The sequence below is a fragment of the Labrus mixtus genome, chromosome 8 (assembly GCF_963584025.1).
Source record: "Labrus mixtus chromosome 8, fLabMix1.1, whole genome shotgun sequence".
In the NCBI taxonomy this organism is placed as follows: Eukaryota; Metazoa; Chordata; class Actinopteri; order Labriformes; family Labridae; genus Labrus; species Labrus mixtus.
The window spans coordinates 24,894,789-24,920,392 of record NC_083619.1 but is presented as its reverse complement, the minus strand read 5'-3'; the positions used below and the strand labels follow the sequence as shown (position 1 = coordinate 24,920,392).

The 25,604-nt window shown below is 41.8% G+C and overlaps 2 protein-coding genes across 4 annotated transcripts in view; one reads left to right on the top strand and one right to left on the bottom strand.

Annotated features, from left to right (window-relative positions):
* LOC132979516 (uncharacterized) overlaps positions 1-25,604 on the bottom strand; it is a 358,936-nt gene that overhangs the window by 167,968 nt on the left and 165,364 nt on the right. The window lies entirely within an intron of this gene.
* The window catches only part of cadm3 (cell adhesion molecule 3), a 114,070-nt gene that overhangs the window by 66,254 nt on the left and 22,212 nt on the right, over positions 1-25,604 (top strand). For all 3 annotated transcript variants that reach the window (XM_061045360.1, XM_061045361.1, XM_061045362.1), the window contains exons 4-5: positions 3,180-3,332; positions 12,036-12,173. In XM_061045360.1, the coding sequence (XP_060901343.1) occupies positions 3,180-3,332; positions 12,036-12,173 (291 nt within the window). The remainder of the gene's footprint in view (positions 1-3,179; positions 3,333-12,035; positions 12,174-25,604) is intronic.

The window sequence follows — 25,604 nt, the reverse complement described above, 5'->3', positions numbered from 1 at the left end:
TTACATTTGGACTTCTTTTGATTTTCCAATTAAAAGTTGGAGTTCGTTTTTTGAAAACATGCATACAGTGACGTCTTTTCAACACTTTATTTTTGGGCTATTTATGCCTTCATTTAGAGATCGGACAGTGGATAGAGTCAGTGGCGATTCTAGAGTCTGTTGGGGGCCTTAGGCAAAACTCAATTTGGGGGGGGTCCTTCCAACCGGCGTTCAACACCATCATCGTCTGCCAGAGTCCCGGCGCTTCCTCCTCTTCTCTTTTCTTGTTTCTTTATTCTAGATGGATCATTTATCTTCATTCTTCTTTGTTGACTTTAATTGACATACTTCAGTTTTCAAAGCAACAATGCATGAAACACTTAGCAGGGCAATGAGAGTGAGTGCTGTCAGATGGGGCCCACTTAGGGACTCCTACTGTCATTGCAAAACTTATAAATAATGGGCCACAGCTTTGGTTTAAGTTTGTGAGCCCACAGAGGCCCTCCCCCCCCCCCCCCCCCATACTGGTCTGGGGCCCCAAGCAGTTGCCTGCCTTGCCTGTTGACAAGCAGCGCCTCTGGATAGAGTAATACAATAAGGGAGAGAGAGAGAGAGAGAGAGAGAGAGTGGGGAATGACATGCGGGAAAGGAGCCACAGGTCAGATTTCGAACCCAGGCCCGCCTGCTCTGAGGATCACAGCCCTCTGGACAAGAGGCGTGTGCACTTAACTGCTAGTCTCCCGTTTCCCCGGAAAATCATGTTTTTTAATTCACCACCCAGTTTTAAGCTCACACCTTGTTACTGTGATGATCTGATCTGAGTTACTTGTTCTGTTGGGTTGACAGAAAGCATCATTGAAGGTCTTCCAAAGTCTTACCTGGTGACAATGTCTACACCCAGTGAGCTTAAAGGCTTTATCTGCGATTTTTCACACTTAAATGTAATAGAAATCAAGTCTATCCTCTGAAAATAACTCTGTGAGTAATGAGGTGTAACACCCGAGTCCCACTGTCTGTGATGCTTTCTGAGTTTTCAGAGTCCTATCTTCAGTTTGTTTACATCGCCAGGACGGCCGGCTGACTCCTCCCCTCGTGTATAAAAGTTGTTTAATTGAGGGACTAGAGAAAAGAAGAATAACATACTGTACTCACTGCTTAACTGTGTTTCTAGATCACGCTCATTTCAGGTAAATTTACATGCAGTGTGAAGATACGAGCACAATCAAGATCGCTAGCATTAGCATGCTAACACAACAATGCAGCGCGAGTTGTTTTGGTTTCATGCTGGTGCTCAAGGGCGACATCTGCTAGATCAAAAAATCGCACATAAAGCCTTTAACAAAAGCTGTTACATAGCTGAGTCATCCCACACTCTAACTCCTCGCAGATCCGAGTTGGAACCAAAGATTAGACATTAAAAAAAACACACCTGTAACTGAAAACCTCTCTGATTGTAAAGACAAAAAGTCTGTCTTCTTTACTTGACGTATTTGAAGGTCTCTGCTCTGGGTGTTACTCTGCACGGTGGCGCCCGAAAAACAAAAGGTGAAACTTCTTTTTTTGAGAAAGCGAGATAGACGTTTCGATAGACAGACAGATAGCAAGGCGGGGGAGACAGACAAGTCAGCAATCACCGAGCACAAACACCGTAGAGGTCAATGCTATCACGGAAACGAGCGGTTATTTCGTAGCATTTCATCATCATCATCTATCTTGGTCGCTTGCGCTCTCTCTCTCTCTCTCTCTCTCTCTCTCCCTCTTTCATAGCTGGATTTCTCATTGATGACAAAGCCATTTATGTCTCTCTTATGTTCCCCCCCTCGCCCTCCCTCCTCCTTCATCCTCCTCCCCTCTCCCATTCCTCACTGTCTTCCTCATGCTCCTTGCTATTTGTGCTTCCTCTGTTTTATTTTTCTGCTTTTTTTTTTCTTTCTCTGTCTTGCACTTCCTTTCGTCTCTCATTCTCATTTTGCATCTTCTCTCTTTTTACTCCACTCTTTGTCTTTCTCTGTCTTGTTCACGCTCACATCTCTGCAATTTTTTCCTCTCTCTCTCTCTCTCTCTCTCACCTCGTCTTCATCACCCCTCCTCCTCCTTCTCCTCTCTCTGACTCTTACATCATTTTCTCTCTAAACATCTCCCCCCCTCCTCCTCCTCCTCCTCCTCCTCCTCCTTCTCTTTTCCATTTTACCTTTCTCTTTTCCCGTGATTTAAATTCTGCACATCATCTTTCTTACTTTGCCTTTTACTCTGCCGTGCCCCCTCTTGGCTCACTTTCTTCCTTATTTTTCCCTACTACGTCCAAACTACTCCTCATTTTCTTTCATCATTTCTTTTCTTCTTCTTCTTCTTCTTCTTCTTCAAACTTGTGCCTTTCAAGTTTTACTCTCTTTCTTGTCTTTTTTTCGCGCACCTTTTCAGTACTCTCCACTTTTATTTCTTCCCTTCTTTGTCACCCTGATTTCTCCTTACCTCCTGCAACCTCTCGTTTTTTTCTTTTCCCCTTTCTTCTTTCCTTATTCACCCTCTTTCAATCCTCTCTTGTCGTCCTTTCCACATCTTTCTCCTTCACCTCTGCCAGTTTCAGTATTGAATTCTTTCATCTCTTGTTCCCCTATTGCATCTCCTTCCACCCTCCAATCTCTCATCTTTCTCCTCGATTCTTTCATCCATCCTCCATGTCCTCCTCGTCCCTTCACTCATTTCCCTTCATCCTTACATCCTCTCTCACCCCCTTCTCTCCTTTCCTCTTCTGTCTTACGTTACATGCCTTCTCCTGTCCATGTCCACCGTGTCTCTTTTCTCTTTCCTATCCAGACGTCCCCCTGTCATCTTTCCTCCCACTTTTCATTCTTCTAGTCCTTGTTTCTCTTCCGTCTTTCTGTCCCATTTATACCTCGCTCGTACTCTGCCCCCTCTCTCTGCGTGCCTCCGCTTCCTCTGGCTGTATTCCCCTTCTTCTTTAATAAAAAAAGAAACCAGTCCTTGGGGAAAAAAAAAAAAAAAGATATAAAAAGACATCCACTGCATTATTAAAAATACAACATTGTAGTTACAATAGGTTAGAAAGGAATCCATCAGAGTACGACAAAAAGTAATAATAAAAAGCACACCTGATAAAACTTCAAATCTTTAATAATTCATCAATTATATAAGCTCATTTGTCATCATTGATATCCTGTTTCTCCTCTTCCCCGCAGCGCTTCGAGATAACCGCATCCAGCTGCACCGCTCGACATCCACCGAGCTCTCCATCACCATCGGGGACGTGCAGCTGTCCGACGAGGGCGAGTACACCTGCTCCATCTTCACCATGCCGGTCCGCACCGCCCGAGCCACCGTCACCGTGCTGGGTAGGTCAAACGAGCGGCACAACATACACAACCCATATTCACTCTGCTTACACGCTGTCCATCTGTCATCTCTGTGGGACCATGAACAGGATGCAGACCTTAAATTATGTTGTACTTTTTCTAAATGCTCTTGATTAAGAAAAAAAAATTTATATTCTTTGATTATAATTGTAGAAAATGTCCCTTTACTCTTCTGCATCCTCTCTGTCCTTGAAAGAGGTTCCCTCTCCGTGAGGCCCATCCCAAGGTTGCTTCAGATTTTTCTCTCTAAAAAAACCTGTCTCTTCTCGCCGAGGCTCGGCGGTGCAGATTGACATTCCCGCCTTCCTTGTGTTCATACCCAGACACGTCTCCTTTGAGACTGATTGACGGCTGTAGAAATCCGTTTGAGTGCGGTCTATCTTCATTTCTCCAAAACCCGTAGGATTTGACACATATAAATGGATGCCTCAGAAGCTTTTGGCATCTTTTTTTTTTTTTTGTATTCCTCTCCTCGCTTGTCGTGTTGTTTGGGGACAAATTTTACAACAATGTCTACTTTTATATTACCTGCCAGTTTTCAGGCAACACATAGAAAGTTGTGGCACAAAGTGGCTCAAATTTCACCTTGATGCACTGCTGTGGCATTGTGTCAGCCCTGACCTACCCTGCAGAGTGGAGCCTCTCTCGGAGCAGAAGGAAGTTTGACCCTGTGGAAGTTTGTTGTAAGTGTCACATTCAGGGGAAGCTGTGTGTTGGCAGGAGGCGGAGTATCGGTCAGTTTTTCCACTTTTATAAAGTTAGAGGACTTTTGAAGGACTGATGTGAGAAAAAAAAAATGACTGCAGTCAATGAAGCAAAGACTAAGGGAAGCTGTTTTTTTTTTTTCTTTAGACCTTGATATGGGAAAGCTGAAAAACATTGGATCCTACAGTACATTAACCACAATGAAGCCTGATTGCATTTTATTATTAGATCCTGTAGAGTGTTGCCTGAAATGTAATCTCTATTTACAGAGTCTGGGTGAAACAGGGAAAATCCGCCAGGCGCACAACCTGGTTTTAGTATTAGAATAATTCTGGTTTCCATTATGTTGTACGAGTATTATCGTCCACTAGCGTTTTTGAAGGCATTGGCTGTATGTATTTAAAAAAGACAGTATGGAGAGCGATAGAGGCAGAACAAAAACTGCTTTAATGCAATCCTTCAATTAATTGACAGTCCAGTTTCCGTCGGTTTAGCCCTATTTATTTATTAACAGTCGTCTGCATTCAAATTCAGCTAGCAATCAGATCTTAGACGTTGCCTCTCAACGCCAACGCCACTGTTGCTTCTAAAGTTGCTCGTCAGACAAACAATGGCGGCTGTTGCTCAGTTGGTAGAGTCGTCGTTTGTCAATCAGAAGGTCAGCTCCTGCAGCCACATGTCCGATGTGTCCTTGGGCAAGACACTTAACCCCGAATTGCTCCCGCTGCTTCTTCTGCTGCATATGAATGCCTATGATGGACACTTTAAATAGCAACCTCTGTCATCAGTGTGTGAATGTGTAGGTGTGACCTGCGGTGTAAAAGCGCTTTGAGTAGTCAGAAGACTAGAAAAGAACAAGCTCAAGTCCATTTACCATTTAACATTTACCACACTTCTTGGCTCTTGGCTACACGGGATGCTCCAAGATGTTGCATGCTGCTCCCAGAGGGTATATTTATCTGTAAGAAGAAGATAGCTGAGATTGCCTACAGGGTTACTTGTTACAGCTGTTAAAACACATGTGCACCTTTGTGACCTCATCAATTCTGCATGTGGTCCATTAAGCACACAGAAACCGTGAGAAATATATGAAGTGAATTAGTCCAACTCTTTAGGGAACACTTGGAAGGACTTTCTAGCAAAGCGAAAATTTAAAAAATCAAATAAGAGAGATGTGCGTTGTAAATATAAGTTGTGTTTTTATGTGGTGAAGCTATAATCAACATTTTTGGCTGCATATCTCTTCTTCATCCCTTCTGTAAAAAATGAAGACTTGAGCACTTCAGTGATAACATCAGATTGAATCTAGTTCTTCTTCATACCTCTGAAAAATCTTATATTTTTGAACGCTGACACATGGAGGTTGTTTGTTTGCTTGATGAATTGATATTGATCTCTGATAAAAGGTCAGAAATCAGGACCTATTTGAAGCCACCGTGCATTTTGGGAAATCTATTGTAATATACTCTGAAACTTAAATACAACGACATCAGCTCCCTCATTGAAAATTGTTAAGACTTTAGTAGGCCATCTTCGGGAGGAAATGTTCAATGATGCAGCTATAAAAGCCGCCACCAACTTTTCATTTTTATGCAAACTGAATCAGTGTAAACTTTGATGCCTTTGGGCCAAACATTTGAGCAGCTAGTGAGCTTTTAGTGTTTGCTGTCAATGCAGAATCTTTACCCTGACACAGTCCTCAGAAGATCCGATCTTAAAAGGTAATAGTAAAAATATATTTCTGCCTCATAGCCGTGTCACAGATGAGCTAATAAAGAAATAAATAAACCCGATATATTCCAAAGTCTAATCCCTTCCATGCACCATAACGCTGTGACACCCTGGCCTCCACAGCCATGATGCCTTCATCCAGTTAGATCCAGATCTCTGCGTATAGAATTAACCTTTGTGTAAGGTTACGACCTCGTATAACTCTTGAGCAGAGATAAACCTGCTCCACTCATCTTCTTTGAGATGGATGTTATCACCTGTGTGTGTGACACTTCCCTGCAGGCTTCAATAAATCGTGGTCAGCCCTGTTGGTGGTGAGCGGGCCTGTTCATCGATTGGATATTGGGCTAATCGGCTTTGGGCCGCCACAAACCGTCTTTGGAGTATTGATTTGTATTAGCCGGGTTGTTATTGTTCCTCCATGTCAGTTCATTCTGGTCATATCTCACGGTCTCTCTTCATGATGAGAACAAAGCTATGTGCTTTGGCAATACTGTAATGCAGCAGCTAATGGCAGCGCGGCCACAGGAGAGGCTCGCGCAGTATGAACAGGAGAGACAGCTGGTCAGATTCCTGGGAGGTTGTGGTGGGCAGATTTACCGCCAACATTTCAAGGCCTCCGGTGCCTGCTTTTTTAAAAAAAATTGCTGTGTAATGAAATCGAATCATTCTTTGTGCTGATCACGATAAATTCCATATCCATTTAGCCAACAAACGAGGCTTCAATTTTGCATACTTGTAAGTTTTTTTGTGATATTTAGGCATCAGTTTTTGCCTGTTTTCACTCTGCTTTTCTAATCCAATGCAACATAATTTGCCAAGAAATTGTTGGATGAAAACTGAGCTGCAGAGCATTTCGGCCTAATTTCATCTGAAAATGCACTTAGTGGTAACAAGAGATGCTTCCTTTTGTTTTGTTTTTTTAATTTAAGGGTGGGGCAGGGTGACTGATGTTTACAGCGGCTGTTCAATGACTGAGAGTCAACAAGGTTGCTGCCCAAAATTGGAGTTTTGTCAGTAAACAGCTGCGGAAGCACCCTTGAATAAACCATTTAGTTGATATTTATTCAAATGTTTTTTGGCAGCGCTGCAAGGTGTGTTGAAAAGAATTCAATGTAGTCGCCGAGGACAACAGCCTGAGCAGAACGCCTGCAATGTTAATGTGATGTTTGTGTGTGCGTGAGGGGGCGGGGGAGGGGAAGGAGTGGCGGAGCAAGGGTGAAGGCGGGTTCTACTTTAGCTCTTTAAATTCAAATTAAGATGAGGATCACTACTCCGTTTTTTTTTTTTTCTTCCACCGGTTCGCTGCAGTAAATTATAATTCAAGCATTTTTTATGTGCTGTAATTGACAGCTGTGACACTGTATTCTGCGTCCGATAAATATTTCATGACCCCTCAGGGGGAGCCAAACCATTAAAAATGTATGGTAAAATGTCTAAAATGCACAGGCCCCTATGGGGACAATCAGCCAAAGATATCCAGTTTTGGCACAGCGGTGCTCATGCGTACGGTTTATTCCTGTTTTGACATGAGGAATGTTTTGATAGACACATACACAAACACACACGGGCGTATAACTGCTGAGCGCGGTCAGTTTTGCGATGCCTGTGTGTCTGCGGAGGTAAGATGTGTGTCATGCATCTGTGCTCTCTCCTGAGCTAAGCAGAGAATAATTTATAACGGCTTTATTCTGTTTTATTCTCCTTGTAGGAGAGGGGTCTCAACAGGGCTTTTCCAACCGGTTCTATATGTGCAGTATTATTCCCCCATTAATATTCAATGCTACTTTACAGCCAGAGAGCTTCCGCACACAGAGCACTACATCAAATACTGCTACATTAAAAATTGACCACGTTTTTATTTTTTTGATCTACACCTTAGTTAGTTCACTGCACTTTAAATCCATGCTTTCCTACCTGCGTCTGTCTGTCTGTGTTTGTGTCTGTCTGTCTGTGTGTCTGTGTGTTTGTGTGTCTACAGTATGTGTCTGTCTGTCAAACGGGGGAACAGTGAAGTTTTGGTTCAAAAAGACGTTAACTTTGACACCAGTTAATCAGATAATTGTGTTGACTGCACATAATGCAAACGTTTAACGGTGTTACGGTTTAAAGAGTGACCATGTTCATTTGTGACTTTCTGCTGAATAAGTCGGTGGTTGCCGTAGTTAAAGTTATATATGATCGGTATTTTTGACATTACATAAAAAGTAAACAAAGAGACATTGGTTTGGACACTTTCAGTTTTCAACATCTGTTGTTACTATGATAATCACAGAAGCATTCGGTTAGAAGTCACCAGTTAACATGGTCACTTTTTTACACCGTAACAGCTTTAAAAAAAATCATAAAAACATCAGCTTTTGAAATGTCAATAGATTCAAGTTCTTATGAGGCCATGATGGTTTAGAAAACTAAAAGTTACACACGTGTCTGTGTTGAAAATGTAATAATACTAGAAACTTTTTGGACATACCAAAGTCTTTACCTCAGCGCCTTCATGAAGGTCAAAGAGCATTTCAAATGAAGGCGGGGGGAGGGCATTTTGGCTCCTTTTTTATAAGCTCTCTAAAGACCAGAGGGTGGTTTGCTCGGTTGTGCGTGATCAATCTTACCACGAGGAAGAGCGAGGTTTTGATGTTAAGAGAAATCAAATTTTCTAGAAGTTAAAGGTTTCGATTATCGTTTTCTAAAGCAACGTCCATGTTAAAAAATTAACCCTGATGATTAACAAGGAACGGATATATGCTGGCTGTTCCCGGCTCTTCTTTTCTTTCTTACTTTCTTACTATTATGAACCCTTTAAATGTTCTGTATTTGTTTGTGTGTTTGTTTGTTTTTGTCACTCTATATCCGTCCAACCGTCCCTCCCTCTGTTTATCTATCTCGACCTCGGTGTCAGAAAAATGTCACATTGAAAAAAACATCGTAAACAGGCACACAATCTTGTCAGTTTCAATCCACATAAATCAGCTCCTCTCCTGGTATGATCTGTCATGATTTGGTTTCCCCTCTCCAAATCTATCTTCTCCATCCACCTCACTTTGCTTCTACTCTTTCAACTCTCTCTCTCTCTCTCTCTCTCTCTCTTAATGAAGGCGGTGTGTGGTAGACAGAAAAACCGAATGTTCTCCTTGACTGAAGCAGGATGACAGTAAACCGGTCCAACATTTGGAGAAAAAGTATCGCCCACAGTGACTCCAGATGGAACGGTGCCGAGAAAAGTTTCATTTTCTCCGCTCTCACTTTCGACCACGATGAGAAAGACAAAGAAAAAAAAAAATCATTTGGCATGTTCCCGGTCTTCTTTTTCTCACTTCTCCGTGTGCTCCGAGTTAGAATAGTAATTAAGCTGCAGTGTTTGTTATCGTAAATGACCCGTCCCGGCTTCTGGAAGAACACCTGTGGGAGAGCGGGAAGATGTACCGTGAAATTTTGGTTTGGCCAGAGGTCTCTCATTTGGATGAAGTGGTTTTGAACCTGACCTCATTCCATCCCTCTGTCCCTCTCGCTTTTTCTTTCAAACTATCACACACGGCTCCAAATGCCCTCCTAAAAAAAACCATTAAGTCTGACTGAGTCACTCTAACTCCCATCTTGGCTTTTAACTAATTAATTCTGGGAGTCTTATTTAATAATCTGAGCAGAATTTAATTTCCGTGACATTTTGAACTGACCTGAAGTACGGAGAGCGAGCAGTCGCACGGTTTTATTTACCGGAGCGATTTTTTAAATGTAGAAATGACCAGGCTTTCAGAGTTAATGTAGACCCTCCACTGCTGATTTTAAAGCAATAGCACGTCATTATTATATAGCACTCTCATTGAATTAATTGGATTTCCATGTTTATCTCAGTAGGCGAACATGCTCCCTTTAGGGACTTCACTGCATATGTAGGAATAAATACTTAATATGTTTTCCACATGTACAACTGCAATGTTGAGTTAATGGAGTAATTTGTCTTCTTTTTTGGGGGGGGGGGAAACTTGTTCTCTTTGTTAAGCAAGCATGCTGCTCAGATGTTTTTGAGTCTTGCTTAAAAATGTGATTTCATTCATTTCAGGTGTTCAAATTCATCATGAAAAATGTGAAATTGCTCACCACAATTTCCTAGAATCCAAACAGATGTCTTAAAGCTTTCTTGTTTGGTGCAAAAAATGCAATCAACAATCCGGGGGGAGAGAAAGCAGCAAATTCTTACCTTTGAGAATCTGAAACCAGCAGATGTTCAGCATTTCTGCTTTAAACATCACTGAAAGCATTAATATTTCATCAAAACAGTTTGGAAATTTGGGTCAACTAATCAATACACTTTATGATCGTGCAGCTCTGTGAAAGAGTCTAGACTCAGGTAGAGTCCACTGTATGCAGCCATGAAGTATTAACAACAAAACTTCAGCTCCTCAATAGATCCATTCAGTCATTCATCAATAAAGAAAGAAACTCAAAGTTCTTTAAACATAAAATACAGAATATATTTGAATATAAGACCAACAGAGATTGGTTTTACTTTCTTCTCACCTTGAAACATTTAAATGCAAACACCACTCCTGCTCAGGTCTCAGTCAAATATATGAAAGAACTGTTTTAGTTGTTTTGTTAGTTGCACTTATTTGTGTGTGCAGGACGTCAAACCCTGCAGACTTTTCCAAACTATCGTTGAAACATTTTAAACATTAAGCAGATATCAAACATATCCTAAGTAAATATATTATTGATTAATGGCTTTTTAAAAAGAGTGAAACTCCCTCTGGGTTTTGTTGTTCTGAGCTCTGTGTTCACACTGACGGGACAGCACTTTATATCTTTACATTATCACTTTTACTCTCCGTCTGTGTGTGCTGAAATTGACAAGAGCTGCTAAACTGTTTTTCGCTGTTTTTATAACAATAATAATAATATCAACAATAAAGATATATTCTATTCTCAGCTCAAACATCTCTCATACATGTTTTTTTTCTTACTGTTGAACCCTTCCCTGTATAACCGTCAGCCCTTCCACCAAGAGAGATTTCTCCGCTCACTCAGGGACGCTTTATGTAGAGTCACAAGTTCAGAGTTTAAGTGAAGAACCAGCATAGGTTCCAAACTGAAGAGACGTCTTTGTTTGGTCTAAAATACTTGGGTTGGGTTGCATATCTGATTGGAGATCTGTTGTAGAAATGGCTCCACTCGGTCAGAACCCCGATGGAGGGATGAGGGGAGGGGAGTCGTGCACTGAGGGGGACTGGTGCTAAAGTCCGACATCTACTGAATCAAAAGTCTCATATTATAACTTTTAACTCTTTCTATGTTCGATCGGGACTTTAACCGTTGATTGTTCTTGCATTCACATGATTCTTATCACCTTTATAGTGCACTGATCTGGTATCAGCAAGACAATGTTTTTCTATCAAAGCAGTCCTCCAAACTCATTGAAAATTTGAGTCAGAGATCAGATCAGAGATATTTCGATCTGTTCTGCAGAATCCATTTCAAAAGGTTGTTGAGGAAATGATTCACATAACTGGTTTATGGTCCGCCACCACTCTGGGTTGATGTGTGGTTAGTTACAACACTAATAATGCCTTCACACACTTAGTGAAAGACTGTGGTCCTGGATAAAAGTAAACGGGGATTTTTTGGTATGAAATGTGGTTCAAATGGGGATCTCAAGTATTAAACCCACAACCTAACCACCTCCCTCAGAGGTTTTTCTGGTGCTTTAACAGCATTAAACTATACGCCCGCCTTAGCTTGTGAGACACTCTAGTCATTATTTGGACAGCCTTAAGTGTTTGCCTGTCAGTGAAACAGAGATATTGGAGTGTACTTTGCCCTGATGGACACTGATGAGGAGACAGCAGGTTTGATGCTGGAGGAAGGTCAGAAGATTTACAGACATTTCAGCAGCTGTGCAGCTACTCGGAAGCATTTTTTCGGGGGGGAAACCCGTCCAAACCTACATCATTATTTTTCTCCCTAAGCTGCTTTCCATCAGAGCTTTCAGAATTGACGAAATAAATTCAACTTCTGCTGTTATGTTGAGGATGCTGTGTCAGATTCTGTGGTTGGTATTCTCATTTTTTTTTGCCCCACAATTTAGCACACAACAAGTTTAGCAAAAAATGCTGCTATTGAGCTAAGCCTTCGTCCCCCGACCTCTTTTGCTTCCGTTTGGCTACAAGGTGAGCCCTGCAGCAAAAAGTTTCCCCTCTCTAACTGCTCTTTTCTCTCTCTCTCTCTCTCTCTCTCTCTCTCTCTCTCTAGGTGTGCCCGGTAAACCTCAGATCTCAGGCTTTGAGAATGCGGTGCCCGAGGGGGGCAAAGTCACCCTGACCTGCACCAGCACGGGCAGCAAACCCCCCGCCAGGCTGCGCTGGTTCCGAGGAACCCTGGAGCTGGAAGGTGAGGCACGCAGCGAGTGTGTGGATGCTGTGTGTGTGTGTGTGTGTGTGTGTGTGTGTGTGTGTGTGTGTGTGTGTGTGTGTGTGTGTCTTTGAGTTGCGGGGTCAGAAAGAATGTGTGCTGGCCGTGTGTCTGTTGTTGTTGTACTCGTGCTGGATCTGTGTGTGTGGTGAGGAGAGTGCATGGGTGTGGTTATGTGTGTGTGTCGCTGCAAGGATATTCCGCAGGAATGAAAGGATGTGGTTTGTGCTCGTGTGTGTGCATTTCTTTGTGGGCTTGCAGTGAGTGTTTGTGTGATCCTGAGGATATCAGTGTGTGTGTGTGTGTGGGGATTTAGAGTGTGTTTATATCTGTTTTTGATTGTGTGTGTGTTTTTGTGAAATCCTGCTGTGTGTGTGTGTTGCATGCTTGCCACATTGCCTGCTGTCGCTCTGTGTGTCCTGTCTGCTTATGTGTGTGTACAAGTGCAAGATCATGCTGCTTTTGTGTGTGTGTGTGTGTGTGTGTGTGTGTGTGTGTGTGCGCGTGTGTGTCTGTGTGTGTGTGTGTGTGTGTGTAAGTGCAGAAAAAAACATGCTGTCAGTGTGTTTGTGCCCTTCTCTCCCATCACTCCTTCATGTCTTGATCCTCTAAATTAATTCTCATGCATGCATCCAGGAACCGCATGTGTGTTTGCGTTTATTGTTTTTCTCTGTGTGTGTGTGTGTGTGTGTGTGTGTGTTGATGCAGAGTTTATTTCTGCAAAGATTTGTGCGTGTGTGTCATCCGTTGAGCTGCTACATATCTGCAACCGAGAGCGACACAACAGAGAGCGAGAGATATATAGCGTGGGTCGGATCGAGCCGGGGATAACGGCAGAATCCGGCAATAAAAGGACGGGAGGAGGAGAGGATGAAGGGATGAGGCCGAACAGAGAAACAGAGATAGGGAGAGCTTTGCATGAGGTCAGACTGCCTGGTATTTTGTTACTGATAAACAAGAGAAATGAGCTGGGAAGAGAGAGAGCGAAAGAGAGAGAGAGGGAAGCAGAGAGAGGAGAAATAGAAAGCGCAGCGAGGATGTCATGAGAGGACAAATTAACCGGCTTTCTTCTAACAGATAAACTGATAATCAAGGGGACGATTGGCAGCCTCTGACTCGCACCAGTGGTATTGGCAGTGGTAGTGTCTCTCCAAATTAAGCCTGTGTTTCCATGTAAACCCCTCCCCACCCCCCCTTCCCCTGTTTCTTGTTTGCTTCATCAGTCAAAGGTTTTCTGTTTTGCTTTACCGAGCAGAACAAACATGTTGGAAGTGTTGTTGCTGTCGCCCTTTTGCACCTTCCACCATCTGCCGCCATCACAAACTCTATAAGCTTAAAGCCCTGTTTGCACAGACAGAACAGCGCCCTCTGTCTGTTTCTAAAGCTCTCCAGATGTCCCACCAAATCTTTAAACCACAGCGTTCAAACTGCTAGATCATCTTTGCAAAAGCCTTTTTCTACACTGATTACACTAATGTGATATGATGATATAATATGATAGTTATTTATTGATGTGAAAATGGCTCCACTCGGGCTTTGTAATGCAGAAAAAAATGCCCGTCTCTGGTCCTGACGCCTTGGCAGCGTTGGTGTTTGCTATAATTATGGATTGGAATGAATCGAAAGAATGGACTGAAGCTACAAAGAGAGGAGGGAGAAATGGGAGAGCTGCCTGCCTGAGGACAGATTATCAGCTCTTTTTGTTACAGACGAGCTGAGAACAGGAGACGAGAGGGGAAGAGGAGTCTGGAGATTGTTGCTTTTTAAAAGCCTCAGATTTTTTTTGTTTAAAGGGTCAACTCACCCAGGACACAAAAAAGATGAGTTTTTCCTCTTTACCTGTTACCGCATCTTGCCACGCTGATACTCTCTTGAGATTTCTTGCTTTCTTGACGATACAATATATAATGGAGGTGAATGCAATTTTGTTTGTGGTGCTCACAACATTGAAAAGTTTCATTAAAAAATATTCCAACTGCAACGTGTCTCTCCCCAGAAACGATGTTTTGATCGCTTTAGATGACCTCACTGAGGAGAGATTTCACAGGTATATCGTTGCTGGAGAAAGCATCCTGTCTCCAGCAAATGTGTTTATATTGGACTCAGCTGAACTTCATTATTTATATCCAGTGCAAATTAATTTAGTGCCACGGCAGAGAGAAGCTTCCTCTAAGTGGCAACTTTGAAAGTGGAGGTGTTGAGGAATAGGGATGGGGATCGAAACCGGTTTCTATTGAGGACCCGAAAATCTAAATCCTTTGAACTTATCGATACTGCTTCTGAGTCTTGTGGGTCGGATAACGTCATTTCTCGAGTCCAGTCGAGTCATTGCAGTCTAATCAAACCTACATCCACTGTCATCCGCTAACTCTAACCCTGAGTTTTTGAATACAATTGGAATACCAGCCAACAGGTACTTAACTACACAAATAAGAATTCTGGTAGTCAGTAAGCTGAATTTACAAAGATGTTCAGTGTTTGGTTACATTTGACCAAAACAAAAAATAAGAAAGAAGCAAAATCCAAATGATGGTGCTGAATCATTTCTTGCAAAGGGGAGGAACACATCCTCCATGACCAAGCACATCAGCATAGTGCATCAAATCAAACCAAAATGCAGCCTTTGACTGTCGTCGGGTAGAAAAAAAGACTCTGTCAACTCAGACTGCTGCTGCTGCAAGAAGCATGCAAACATAAATGACTGGCTGTTTGCTGCTGAGGGACGGTCACCCCTCTCCTCCATTCAAAGTAGCCGTGGTAAGTGCACTTCAACTTTGTAGCAAGTCCTGAAAGAGGAATAGGAATGGGGATCGAATCCGGGTACTATGGACCCAGGATGAAGAACTACATGCTAGTTAAGTCGTTTTCATTGTCGGAATAAAACAGAATGAAAACTCAGAACTCATCCCCCATCTGAAAAGTGTTTTTCAGTTATTATCAAAGGGAACGCTGTTGCAATGTTTGGTGTACCCATAACCTATTAAAATACGAGTAAAATCCTCACGTTAACCCAACATTTAAATCCTGCCCAACATGTGTGGTGTGAACATCTGGCTGTGAGAGAATGATCCAGCTAGATTAACCAAGGACAAGCCTGAAAACAAATGAACCAGCAGCAGTTGGGTCAAAGTAACCCAACCAGCTGTTGAGCTGGGAATTGATGACTTCCAACCCCTTTGACCAGCGAACACGATGAACCCAACAGTGTGTTTACACAAACAACTCGGCACATCGTTCACGCATACTAGTTCTCTTAATTGTCAGCCATCTCCCAAGATCTCCGCTTTGCTCAATTGCAGAGCTCATCAGTCCCTGTAGCACCCTGTTGCTATGGCAATACAGTGTACGCCATAAAACAAGATGTTTTTGGAGAGGCTTATTATTCTAGTACTGTCACAAAATTTGGTAGACATGAGGCCATCAGGGAAATTAGAAGTTATATTAAGACTATGTGAGTGGCCAAGACAAAATGGATCTGTTGTGTCCCTGACAACAACTGAAAACCTCTCTTGGACCCATATTGGTAATTCAACTTTAAGTCCACAATTTTTAAATTTATTGTTGACTCACATTTTATTTGTTGCCATTTCTTGGACAAACAGGTCGCTCTTGGAAAAACTCCTAGTAAGGAATTTATCTAACCCACTTGAAACTTGTTCGTCATATAAGAAAGACCTTGACGATGGAAAAATTCTTCAGCCTTTGTGCAATCTTTAAGTGCTGTGGCCATTGTGTTTGCCTACAATATTTGTCTTTCAATCAAACAGGAAAGTGTCTCTAACTGAAATATAAGGGCCACCTCGACTGTCCCAAACGTCATATATTTGATAAAAGTCCTGGTTTGAAAATGTCCATATCATCTTCAGTAGTCGTGCTTTTAGTAAAATAGTATCCCTAAAACCAATTTTTATGCTCCTTTCCGCTAACCAGCAAATATATTTCATTAACAAATCATTTCAAATACATTGAATGAAAAAATTACATCATCATTGAATGTTATCTAGTGTTTTACTGGATCACTGGTCTGCTAGTGTGTCTGCTTCTAAATGAACTGGGCACATCAGTTCAGTTCAATTAAATTTGGATGAACCGACCATTTAAAAAAAAACAAAAAAAACTGTGAGAACAGAGAGAAATAGAGACAGACAGAGAGAGATTTGACGGAGATCAACTGGATGTGAATGATGGTGTGTTCGGGTCCTCGCCCAGCCGTCCTGACTCCAGACAACACCAATCAGTCATCGCTGGAATGACACTCTCTCTCTCTCTCTCTCTCTCTCTCTCTCTCTCTCTCTCTCTCACACACACACACACAAACACCCCCATCGGATCAACACACAAACACTGGTAATGGACAGATGATAATCAAACACGCTCCCTGTCACATAGCGCTCATCTCCAGCTTGATAGCAGAGGAGCACCACAGGGTCAGCGTGCTATTATTGCAGCTTCTCATTCATGCGGTTGTATTCTAGGTATGTGTGTGTATGTTGCGTGTGTGAGTGAGCTGAAAGGCTGCTGCTCACCACTGCTTCTCTGACAGCTTCTCTGACAGTAAAAGCAAAGAAGGAGAGAGAGAGAGAGAGAGAAGGAGAGAGAGGAACAAGGGCGACACAGATGCCGAGAAAGTGTGTGTGTGTGTGTGTGTGTGAGAGAGAGAGAGAGGCGCCTTGTATCAAGAAAGTGACAGTGAGGGTCTGCGGAGAGAACAGAGAACAGAGGGAAAGAGTGAATGAGAATGTGTGTGTGTGAGTGTGTTTGTGTGTGTGTGTGGGTGCAATGCATGAAAATAGACGGAGCGACTGCGAAGATACAGAGAGAGCGATAGAAGTTGCAAAAAGCTGATGGAAGAGAGGGAGCAGACAGGGAATTAAGAAAAACCACAGCAGAAGAAGAAGAAGGAGAGAGAGGCGGCTTTGCGGCTGGATGGGAGCGCAGACTCGGGGCAGAGGATGAAGCGAAGAGGGGAGGTGGGGGGGGGGGGGGGACTGGTTTTAAAGAAGATGGGGACTGGTGAGCGCAACAGGAGAGAGAGGGGAGAAAAAAGACGGAGAGGCTGACGAAATGGAGAGAGAAATACAGAAAGAGGATTTAGATAGCGAGAAGAAGGGGGGGGGTGTCTGGTGGAGGAGTGCGGGAAAGGGAGTGGTAATTGAGAAGAATGAAAGGCTAAGAGCTTTGAAGACTGTATTAGTTGTACTGTGTGAAAGGGCTATGGATCATTTAGTGACATCGATGTATTGGATTGGGGATAATGGGGATTTATGGTGGCAGTTAAGGCCATACCGGCTGAATACCGTCCCAAATTGTCATAATGCGGGACGCGGGGCGGATTGGCGATGGGTACATGGGCGTGTGTCCATATGGAGCAGAGTGATGTAAGAGAGCAGTGTGAGAGACTAGAGATAGACACAGACAGAAGGCGAGTTTGAGGTACTTAAAATAGCAGCAGCGGGATGTAAAAAAGTAACCCTTTACAAGTTTAAATCCGTCGTTAACAATCATACTCGGGTCGAAGTACAGAATCTGCATCATTTGCTCAAAGCAAAAATAAGTAAAAGTACTCGTTTTGCATAGTGCTGCCTCTGAGACTTTTTTTTCTTCTTATAATTATGCATATTATATAACACCTGCCTTTTGCAGCTTTAATAATGCCACAAAGTCGCTTTGAGGGACTAAAAATGAAGAGGGCTGAGTGTGAGAGAGGGAGAGAAGATTTGAAAATGAAGTGTTAACTGAATAAACACATTTCACATAGCCTGGATTCGTTATTTACATCCTCTAAAAAGAAAGAAATTAGTTCAGGTCGTCACATCACAGGTTCCCGAGGCTCAGTGTGACATCGTCAAGAGGTGGTTTGTTTTGTCGTCATGGAAAGATTGAGCAAGAAGATAGAAAATATATGAACAGTAATACATCAGTCTGAGAAGCTGCCGCCAACTTATAATGGGCGTTTTTTTGAATAAGAATTTACTTCTCGATGATTCAGTCGTTGTCAAACTTCGGTGTTGCATGTTGATAGAAGAACTTACCTTTTCTAACACTCATCACCAAGATTTGGCCGAGACGTTAAAGGCATAATATGTCATTTCCGAGTAATTTAATGTCTAAAAACAAAGCCGTTTTTTTTTTTAGTTGCAATTTTTGCCACAGTTTATTGGACATGACAAATGCTGTAGAGAGATCTCATAGTTGGGGAGTTTGTAGACAGACCAGGAGCACATTAGGGTTAGAAAAACATGGTTAAGTGTATTTTGCATAATATTTGACATTTAATATGTGCGGTCGATATGTAGTGAAAATTTCTCGGTGCGTCTCCCATGACAAAAACAAAAGGTTTTTACACCTTGTTCAGTACGTTAGCAGTGGTGCAGACTCCCTGTTGGATGTTTTCAACGACACTCAATGTGGTGGCTCCTCCACATGAGTGTGTGCACAGGGTGGAAGTGTGTAGGGAGTCTTCTCTGTAAGAGGCCCTGTGCCTTTAAGACATGAGCAGCATTTTAATATTGTAGGTGGTCTAAGTGGAGCCAATTTTCACGACGTTATACAACGTTGAGAAGTCATATTTATTACACTGCATAATATTTAAAAGCTGCACTTACATTTCGAATCCATTGTTGTCCTTAATGTTGATCATGACTCTGACTGTTAAATAACTGCAGAGAGGTGTTCACATTAAAACTGTGTCTAAGAAAGTAAAAAAAGCGTTGTAAAGATCCTGGAACATTTCAGTCTTATCTGAGAGAATGGCTTTCACCACTGGATGAACGTATCCACCAGAGACAAAGTAAGACCAAACCTGGTTATTCAGCAACAGGCCTAATTCAATCACTTTTTAAAAACTCCACCTTCTATGAATGCTCTTTCACTGCACATAATCCTGATTAAGGCTTCAACTTGATGACCCCTTTCGATTATTTTAAAAACCTTCCTCTTGTCCAGGGGAGCGGGACTTTTAGCTGAGCATGCACCGATGTGTTTAATCACATTTGACTGTCGACTGTTCACAGTTACACATTTTCACACCTCACTCATGCCAAGTAGAATCAGAGTCTTCTACTTCTGACGGCTGAGCGGCTCCACTGGAGTAGCCGGAGGTTAAGCGGCTTGTTCACTCGGCGAAGTTGTTGAATAATAATGAGTTTTACTCACTCATTTACTTTGTATTCCCACACGGGTCCAAGTGGGATTTGATATCGAATATTCAGGTTTTAGATTCAGGGCTGCAACTGAAGAGTGAGTCCATTATGATTGAATCGTTTTTATTTTAGGTTTTTTTTTTTTGTCTATAAAATGTCAAAGATAGTAAAACATCTCCATGCAGTTCCGCTGAGCCAAAAGTGACGACTTTATTTAGTTTTGTCCGACCTTAAGTCCAAAAAAAACCCCCAAAATATTCCAGACAAGCAGTAAATGTCACATTGTAAAGGTCTTCAGTTTGATTTCTTCGTCTCACAACAACAATATGAAACATAAAAGGGCTGCAGAATACTTACTTTTGAGAAGCAGATCCATGCTAATGATTTTCACTTGAGAAATGTCTCATACGATGCATCGATTTGAAGAAATCGTTGAGGATAAAATGCTGAAAACCTGGCAAAGACTGCCAAACATATCCAAGTATAAGCTGCATTCAAAAAATGCTTTTCAAGATTGTCCTCTCACATTTCAGTCCAACCTGCATTAAAAACATAAAAACTATCAGATCCTTCCCCTCCATCATAAACCCCTCATTTTACATCTCATTAGTAGACTAAATTATTTTGATTCCATCTTCTAATCGATTAATTGACTAATTGTTCCAGCTCTAATGCAGAACCGATGTTCACAAGCACACTTCTCCCCACCTTTGAGGCCCCCGCCATGTGGGACGCAGTAATTGCTGCATCCAGTTGTTTGATTCTCCTAATATGATTTTTATGGCGGATTGTACACTGGAGGTTTGAAGCATCAGCAGCACCGCAACCTCATCTGCGTCCCATCACCACCTGGGGGGGAGTTAGTCTCAAGGTTGTTCCAGTTGCCCACCTTTTTATTCGAGGAATTGGAGTTTTTAATGAAAAAAAAAAAAAAAAAAGAAGTACGGGCATCCCATTAAAATTTAAGCAGGCGTCGGGAGAATAGTGCAGCTTAAATATTTAAGAGGGAGAATGCCGCACACACTTCCATAAACTGAATATTGATATTTATTTTTAATGATTTAAAAGTCATTAAAAACATGACTTTGATGATATGATACGTTTCTATAATGATTTGGTATTTGGTTGGTGGTTTCAAACTTTTGAACTGTCTCCTCTAGAAATGAATCCGACACACTACAATTAATTCCTTCAACCTGTACAGACATGTTGGTTCTAGTACACAGTGTACCATTGTTCTGGGATTAAAACGTCTTAAAGCATGATGACCTTTTTGTGTCCCTCTTTGGTTAAAATAAAGTTTTTAAAGCAGTTTTAGTACATAGACCTGGGAGGGGGTTCACAGATTGTAGCAGAATGTACATCTAGGTTTGTTAGCTTAATGCTAACACATAATGGCAATTGCCTTTAATGGGCAAACAGAATTACCATCGATCACGGTAATTTTAACTCAAGAGACGATCTGTTTTCCTTGGGTAAAATAGATTGTTTCTAAGGGTGCATTCACACCTGAGATGTTTTTGGTCCAATCTAAACGAACTCTGGTGCGCTTTGTCCGACAGTTTGTTTGGTTTGGGGTGGTGTGAAGGCTCAAACGAACTCAAGTGCGGACCAAAGAACTGAACTCTGGCTTGAAAACGGGTGTCTCAGTTCACTTCCACATGCACCAGAGTTTCATTCACTGTCGGTGAGAACATGATCCCAACCAAACAAGGGAAGTAAACCAAAAAGCAATGCATTGTGGGTTGAATTTGGCCGGATATGTCATGGCTAATCATGGCACCTGTAAACGACGTCAAACAGGTTTGCCAAGAGCGGCTAAGGTTAGCATTGCTAACAACATCAGCCTTCAGTGCTCCTTGCAGCTGAACGTCCACATGTCTGTGCTAGACATGTGGAGCAAGTTACATGTTGCTCAGGTCGATTTTCCAGTTGATCCTGACACAGCGTGTGACATGTAACTTGGGTTAATGCGCCCATTATAAGAATCCACTACTGCTGTCTTCCAATATAAGCCCTTGAAAAAGGCAATAATCTATATATGCTTCACTACAATTACGGCTGAGTTTTAATTTATGCTGATAGATATGTGCGGCTTTGATCCACCATCACTTCTCAAACCTTTATTTTTAACCTCGACACCATCAGCTGGATGCAGAGAACCAGCCTCTTAACTAGCCTGAGTGTCTAAACTTTCATTTTTACACACATTAATAAAAACCTGCTCTAATTGATTTTCTGGCCACATGGGAGCAGCGGTAACAAGCTGCAAGCAACATTTACATATTCTCACCTTATGAAGTGAATATGTTGAACATGGTGCAGTTATAATCCTTTGCTCATATACATATCCAGCAGGAGCAGCATTGTAGTTCATTTGGAGTTGTGTTTGCGTCTGCATGATGATCTAGAGTTGGGTGCTGGCTTTCTTTTGTCTTTATAAGTGAAGCAGGTTTTGTCTACTGCAGTGGGAAATAGTACTGTGAAGAAAACAGAGAAAACTTGAAACAAAAACAATGAGCTCAAAGGCGTTTAAAGTACAGTGTTGAGCTGAGAGATGCTAAAGAGTCAGGTGATCATCTCTACAAATGATCTGTTTCAATCAATCAATCAACTTTTATTTGTATAGCGTCAACTCATAACAAGTGTTATCTCGAGACACTTTACAAGAAGCAGGTAAAATACCTTACTCATTGTTATGTTACAAAAAGCAGGTAAAAGACCTTACTTATTGCTATGTTACAAAAAGCAGGTAAAAGACCTTACTTATTGCTATGTTACAAAGATCCGGCCTATCCATCATGAGCACTTTAGCAAAGCAGCAAAAGTTACAGTGGTAAGAAAAAAAAAAAAAAAAAAAAAAAAGGAAATGATCTGTTTCATTTCTCGTTTAGAATAAAAATACAATTGTTGCTGTTTTAAAGTCTAAAAATCCACTGAATCGACATCGCACCAGATTAGGGTTAGAGTTTAGGGACGATGAGATGCGATGCGATATGATGAATACTTTATTTATCTCTAGAGGGGAAAATTGGGCGTTGCAGCAACACAAAGTCAATTATCAAGCAGGTAGTACAAAATAAAAATAGAAACCGAATAGATAAGATAAATACAAATAAAATAAGTGAGAAGTTTTAAAGTGACTCGGCAGCAAGTTCTGTAAACAGCAGTTTAGACGAATGACATACAGCTTGTTGCAGCACTTAATAACTTTGGTCCATGGGCTTGTAATTTTACATAGATGTCCTTGGCATGATGTCAAACAAATGTGGTTGATGTCCATAGTTCATGGTAGATGAAAATAATTCATCTACTCTGGTTTGAATAGATGTATTGTATGTACAGTATGTTGAAGTACCATGGCTAACAGAGCACAAAGTCACTAACTACAGCATGTTGTCCTTTAAATAAATCCCTTTTAATGCATTTCGGCCTCACGGTTCATTTGTTACACGATTGATTCATGATAACATATAAGGAGACGTGATTTTTTTTTAAAGTTGTTGGATCCAGTTTTAAGGGGTTGATTTTACTGACATTCTCACTCACATCGAGTGTCTAGCCTTTCGGATAGTTTGTATTTTATTTGTCAAAGTTTGGAGACGTTGCTGCGCTTTTCTGCCTCCATCCTGTCAGAATGGTTGAGAATAGACCGCCATCATTTTTTTGGTGCTCACGGCAATGAAAAATAACATTTTTAAAAATTCAACAGCACCCACTGTTTCCAGAAAACACATTCTGGTTTTTGTTAGAATAATCCACAAAAAGAGTAGAAGAAGAAGAAGAAGAAAAAAAAACAGGGCCACACAGTTTTCAGCGGAACAAAGTTTCTACAGAGAAACATCACTCCTTAGTTTGAATCTGAAATACTTTACACAGCTTGTTCTGTGGATTATACGGCATAATCATGACCCTGTTTCTGGAGAGAGAGATGTTACTGTGGAAAATCTATTTTCAATTCTGAGTGAGAATTTCATCTCACTCAAATGTGTCCTGGTGGAGACACAAATAACTAGAAACCCTGAACTAAATAAATTGAAATGATCTGCAGGGCTTGTTTGTTTGTTCATCGTTTTGGTGAACTGGCCCTTTAAGAGCAACACAACCTGTTGCTGCTGTCCTAAGCGACTTGCTTGTTGCTCCGCTTGCAGCAGCTGACATGCAAATCTACCCTGATTATCTCATAATAAACTGAGGAAATGCGAATTATGAATAAATGTGCATCACTGCTGTCTCGGGAAAAAGGGGGCCCTTAAACTGACTGCATCTTGTTTTTTCCCCTTAATGAATGCTGTTGAGTCACTCCCATGACCCTTTGGGCCTGAGAAACTTATTAAAGCTCAAATGTATGAGGTACACAGGAGCTGGTGAGTAAACAAACAGCATTTCTCCATTCCCAGGCCTGGTGTTGGGGATCCATGGTCTTTAATAAAGGCTGTATACTGTCTGTATTTGTGTGTGCTGATGGAAAGAGAGAGAGTGAGGGGGAGCGAGGAGGAGGAGGAGGGCGAGAGAGGCAGACAGTGACGAAAAGACTCCTTTGAGTGGCGTGGGATTATTGAAATGCACCTGGAAAGTAAACTAATTTTCTGTGCGGGTCAGAGGACTGGTTATGGTAATAAAAAGAGAGATGTCATTAGATTCAGTGGTATTTGGAGAGTTCTCTGGAGAGGGAGGTAGGAGGAGGAGGGGTCCATGATATCCATGTGCGCGGTGAGAAAAGAGAGGGAAAAAGTGTGTTTTCCAATCTGCTCCCTTGCCTCTATCTCCGTCTCCTCTGTGTATATGTTATTCATGAGCTTGACCTACATGTGCCCGTGCTTGTGTGTGTGCACGTGTGTGCATGTGTGTGTGTGTGTGTGTGCAGGTTCATGCTGGAGAAAGTGATAAGTTTCCGGTCCACTTTCCAAGATTCACCAACCACTTTCACGCTCTGACCACCCGGTTTGATGTTTTTTTTTTCCTACAATAGAGTGCGATCTCCGGATGACAGTCTGCACTGTTTTTATGCTTTCATATTTGTCTTACTCTGTGCTTAGTGCTGCTGCAAGGACACACACGTGCACACACACACACACACACACACACACACACACACACACACACACACACACACACACACACACACACACACACACACACACACACATGCACCTGCCTTCTGTTTCTTCTGATTCCTTTTTCTTCCTGCAAGCCCAGCTGCAGCTGCTGCCTAAAGTGTAAAATAAAAATAACAAAAAGGAAACAGCAGCAAGCGGGAAAGTATGCATTTGACGACTTAACATAAACCGTAGAACAGACCTGTTTTATCACTCCGAATAACAAAGTATGGCCGCAACAGATTGCAGTTAAGATGCCGTAGAGTCTCAGTATTTGCAAAGATAAGGCTCCGTTCGTGGGTATAGCTGCCTCTCCGTCCTCTCACTCTTGCATTACATCATGTGAAATGCAAGCTGTCTCCTAAGCAACAGCGAGTCCAAAAAGAAAAAGAAAAAGCTGGACGCAGCAGCATCAGATCTTTAGCCTCCCTGGTCTCTTTGGTGTCCTTCAGCATGAAGCATCACAGACATGGCCTGGTTAGTAAACATGAGCGGGCGTGCTGTGTGCTGTTTACTTGTGTTACATTACAGGAGCATTCTGGGCACTGGATTTTTCACTTTAACTCTAGCTGCCATCCGGAGCTGCAGACATGCAACATTGATATTTCTCCCCGCTTTGAGGATGTCATGATGTGGCGTTGAAAGGGCGATTTGTCTTTGTAGGTTTTTCTTTTGAATGAGGATGTTGTGGCAGAATGTGAAACTGACACATTCTGGAGTAATTTATACTCTTTAGGGAGAACATTTCACCACAATCACAGCACTTTGGAACACATTTAGGACTGGAAAAAAGATTATTGTCATCATATTTTCATCTGAGAACAAGCCTCTTCTTAAATACATTAATATTTTAATCCAGACAAATGTCAGAAATGAAGGAAAAAGGCCAAAGATGATGTCTTCAAATGACTCTTACTGTGACTGACAGTCCAAAAAATGAGTGATATTCAATGTACATCAATATTAAACTTAAAAAGGACTTGTTGCACTTTCTGTTTAATATTGATGTACATTGAATATCACTCATTTTTTGGTCACAGTAAGAGTCATTTGAAGACATAATCTTTGGCCTGTTATTTTTGGGCCTTTTTTGCCTCTATTTTTAGAGATAGGACAGTGGACAAAGCCTTAAATCAGTCAGGAATATAGGTCCACCGAGTCAGACCTGA